This window comes from Hipposideros armiger, unplaced genomic scaffold, assembly GCF_001890085.2.
Source record: "Hipposideros armiger isolate ML-2016 unplaced genomic scaffold, ASM189008v1 scaffold_57, whole genome shotgun sequence".
NCBI lineage: Eukaryota > Metazoa > Chordata > Mammalia > Chiroptera > Hipposideridae > Hipposideros > Hipposideros armiger.
Window position 1 is genome coordinate 869,379 of NW_017731407.1, and position 3,947 is coordinate 873,325.

The 3,947-nt window shown below is 40.4% G+C and overlaps 1 protein-coding gene across 1 annotated transcript in view; it reads right to left on the bottom strand.

The window, feature by feature from the left end:
- ADGRV1 (adhesion G protein-coupled receptor V1) overlaps positions 1-3,427 on the bottom strand; it is a 548,236-nt gene extending 544,809 nt beyond the window's left edge. The window contains exon 1 of the mRNA XM_019641108.1: positions 3,307-3,427. Within this exon, the coding sequence (XP_019496653.1) occupies positions 3,307-3,328 (22 nt within the window). The 5' untranslated portion in view covers positions 3,329-3,427. The remainder of the gene's footprint in view (positions 1-3,306) is intronic.
- Between the last annotated feature and the right edge of the window lie 520 nt (positions 3,428-3,947).

The following is a 3,947-nucleotide window of genomic DNA, read 5'->3' on the forward strand; positions in this document are numbered from 1 at the left end:
ACTTACCTTTGAAGAAAATTTTGAAGAAAATTCACAAGTGACAAGGAAGCCTTTGATAGAATTCATTGTGCCCATCAACGGCAATATCTTTCATCTCTTGATTTTGCCTTAGGAGATATGGTGTCATAAATTGCAATATGGGGAGTCTTTTCTAATAATGCAATAACTCCCTCAGACCTGCTTCTTTTATTATTTTGCCTTTGATCAATGTGCCTAGGGTACAGAATACTTTGAAGTTATACCACCCACCCTGCCCTCTCTTTTATCATGGTAATTGTCCCTGCATTTAATATAAAATTCAGGCTAATCAACTGGTTTTCTAAAAAAGATATCTGTATCATTTTTCTTTGTATGCTTTACAATCCATAAAAGACAATACTTTTTTGCTTCTTCTCTTTCCTCCAACTTTAAATTTTAACTTGATCCTATTTTAAATCTAGAGCTCCTTTTAAGTTTAGCAAAATCAACTAAAAGGATTGAGATTATTAGACGGTAGTCTAAGAGTGAAAGTTTTACAAAAATTGGCTTACTTGAATTTCTCTTCTAACTTGGACTTGCTTTCCCATTACCAGAATACATGCTCTTCCACTCTAAATATCTCCCATTTACCTAACTTCAGTTCCCTACTACAATTCTGTATATATGTATTTGTAGTTTAGGATATACTGGAAGGATAGCAATACAAAAATTGACTGAAAGGGCAGGTGGTTACTTCCTTCTCCTGGAGTTGCTTTCTCATGTGGTTTCTTGATGCCACATTCATCTGGGTTTTCTTCTCACTCACTAAGTGCTCTTCCACCTCCTTTGCTGGATTTTCTTCCTGATGTCTACATAATAGAATATTCCAGTTCTCAGGCCCAGACCTCTTCTCCATCTATACTTGATCTCACTGTGATCTCATTCACCTGCTTTAAACATAGTCTTCCAAATGTACATCTCCAACCAAACTTGTCCCCAAAATTCCGGACTCATATATTCAACAGATTATATCTCCAGGAGTAGATCATTTTTAAAATAATTTTTATTTTTGGAATATTTAACATTTGCATGAATCCAAGCTTAAACCTACATAACAAGGTATATTGAGAGAATTCTCACTTCCATCCACCTATTTCTTTCATCCTCCTATAGATAACCATTTTTCCTAGCCCTTAATTTATGTTAATGTTTTTTTTGCAATATAACTATATATAGATGAACTGAAACAAATGACTATGTATCAAGTGATGATGTAATCACACAGATAAAATAATTATTTCCAGCAGCTTTCAAACAGGATTTTGACTGTCTGCCCATAGGATACATTCTAAGGACAAATACGGGTACAAAGAAAGCTGTACTTATACTCATTCAGCAATCTTGTTGTTGGTGGAAATATTGGTATTATGTTTAAATTAAATGTTTATATTGTAGAATATACATTTTGGAACAATATTTTATATGTTGTAGAATATATATTTTGACAGTATACATGTTGTAGGATGGTGAAAATAATAAGAATTACATAAGAGAAAAAGAAATGACAAATCAAAGAAAATATGTGAAGTCTCTATAAGGTCAAACTTAAATTAAAAATATCAATATCACCTCATGCCTTTTTTCTTTGTAAAAATAAGTATTTCCTGACTCTGTCCATTAAACAGCCTTAGAAGTAATGACAACTCAGTAACAATACGCATCACTAGTGCTCACATTTTTATCTCTAAACACCATTCCCCACAAAAAGGAACCAGGCCTCCTTAGAGAAATAACTGATGTCTGGGAAGAGAAATATGTAAAATGAACCTGAACATCTTGTACCAGAAAAAAAGCTATCAAAGATTAACCGGGGTCAATAGGGCATAAGAGGAACATGAAAGTGTTACCACTAATCAGAGATTAAAATTTGTACACATGTAAAAGTATAATGATTGCAGTTGTCTGAAGCACACAGCATATATAAATCTTTATATTCATAAAGAAACTACAATCAATCTACCTAGCTATCTCATTGGTCACCATTGAAAGTAACTAGGGCATCAACTCCTTCCTGTGAAAGTAATATTTAAAGAGGAATAATTAAATATTTATTATTTATCTGGATAAATATTNGTATGTAAGTTTAGCACACATAAGGGAATTTCATCAAAGGAACAAAACTAAGCTTAGGCAGTATCTACTGCCCTCCTCTACAAAAAGGTAGAAGTAGGGTGTTACTTCAAGAGTGTCCAAATCTGTCTGCCAGAGGTTTCTGTTTGGGACCTATGTACCAGAGACGAAAAAAATTAAGACTTCTTAGGAGTTTGCCACAGACTGGGACCCCACTTGGTCTCCCCCTCCTAAATTCAGACTCACCTAGGCTACTAGTCACCCACCTCTTCTCCCTTGCACACCTACCTATATGTAGTAAAGTTCTCAATTAAATTTAGTGTTTATCATCTTAGCACTTTATATGGGAAAACAGAGCATAAATCCAAGTTCTTAAAGAGCCTGATACATAGTCGTAGCTTATTAAACATTTATGGAATGAGTGATGTGACTGGACAAGTGACAAGGAGGCCCCTCTTTCAGACCGAGAATTATTGTCTGTGAGCCAAAGGAAATAATATTCTGCCACAAAGGGATCAGAGAATCCATTTAATAACTAAGAACACTTGAGATTCTGCTCCTTAGTCAGAAAAAGACAAATAGTCTTGGGTCTCTGGGAAATCAAAAAGCCTCAGAAAATCTCAGTAATTCCCTGAACAGTCTCTCACACAGAGCTATGCCTTGGTGTTACCACTTCCTTGAACACTCTACTCCTAACTGATTTTTATTAACTGAATAACTTGCGTACTAATACTTCAAACCTACTACCTCTGAGCTGCCAGACCTTGCTTTTCCTCTTCTTCAGAAAGTACCATAATCTTGCTAACTGCAGTGCATAGTTTACATGTGTACCTACCTAACCAGAAACATCACTAGACGCCCATAATATGAACATGGACAAAATGTCATCTCTGCCCTCATATAGTTTGCATCAAGTTGGGGAAAGAAGACAGAGATCATAATAATCCAAAGTACAATGTGACCAGTGCCCTCAGAGAGAGATGAAGATGGTTCAGAAGAGGGAGAGGTGAGATTACTGGACTGCATCAAGATGACTTTCTTCTTGGCTCTGGTGAACCTCTCATGCCTACCCGGCTTTGGTTCCCAGGACTTGGCCTTGTCCTGTCTGACATGGGCTCCTCGTTACCTCTGNCGGATGCTGCGGCGCTCCCTCGGGGCACCGGATGCTCGCGGCACCATTCTCTCCCCCCATCCCAACCCACCCCAGTCAAAGCCTACCTAGTCGCGGGGACACCGACATCCGCACGCACTTTGCGGTCCCCGCCGGTCCTCCCTCCTCACACCTTCGCTCTGCCTCTCGCTTGCGTCCTCACACTGCGCGGTGCCCGCTTAACCTTCCTCCCGCTATCCCATCAAGAAAGTGGCTTTATCCTCCTCCCTTTATCCTCCTCTCATCCTCCTCCCACTCCGAGCTCCGTCTGCTCCAATAGGACTCGCGGCTCCCCGGGCTGCGCTCACCTGATCAGAGGAGCGGGGGTGGCCTCCCAAGGCTGTGCGCCCTCGTCTGCGCAGCGGGCAGCCAGGTCCGCACTCCAGCCTCGGGAACACCCTGCCTTGACCATCCCTAATGGATTCTTCCAGCAGAGAGGCGCCTAAACTGACCTGTGTGCTCGCAGAAAAGCCCGAGCTTTGCCTGTGCCGGTGCGTCCCCGGCGAAATGCCCGGCGCGCGCTTTCTAGTCGTTGGCTTTGAACAAACTTTCTAGTCTGTGTCCTTAAGCACGGGGAACCCCCTCACCTAGAGAGCAGGGCACTCCAGCCTAGGTACTCTGCTGTAGGCAATTCCCGGTTTTCTTTGCAGGGAGAAAAACCACTTACTGAGTCTTGTTCGTTCCTAAACACATTTATTTTAACATTGTC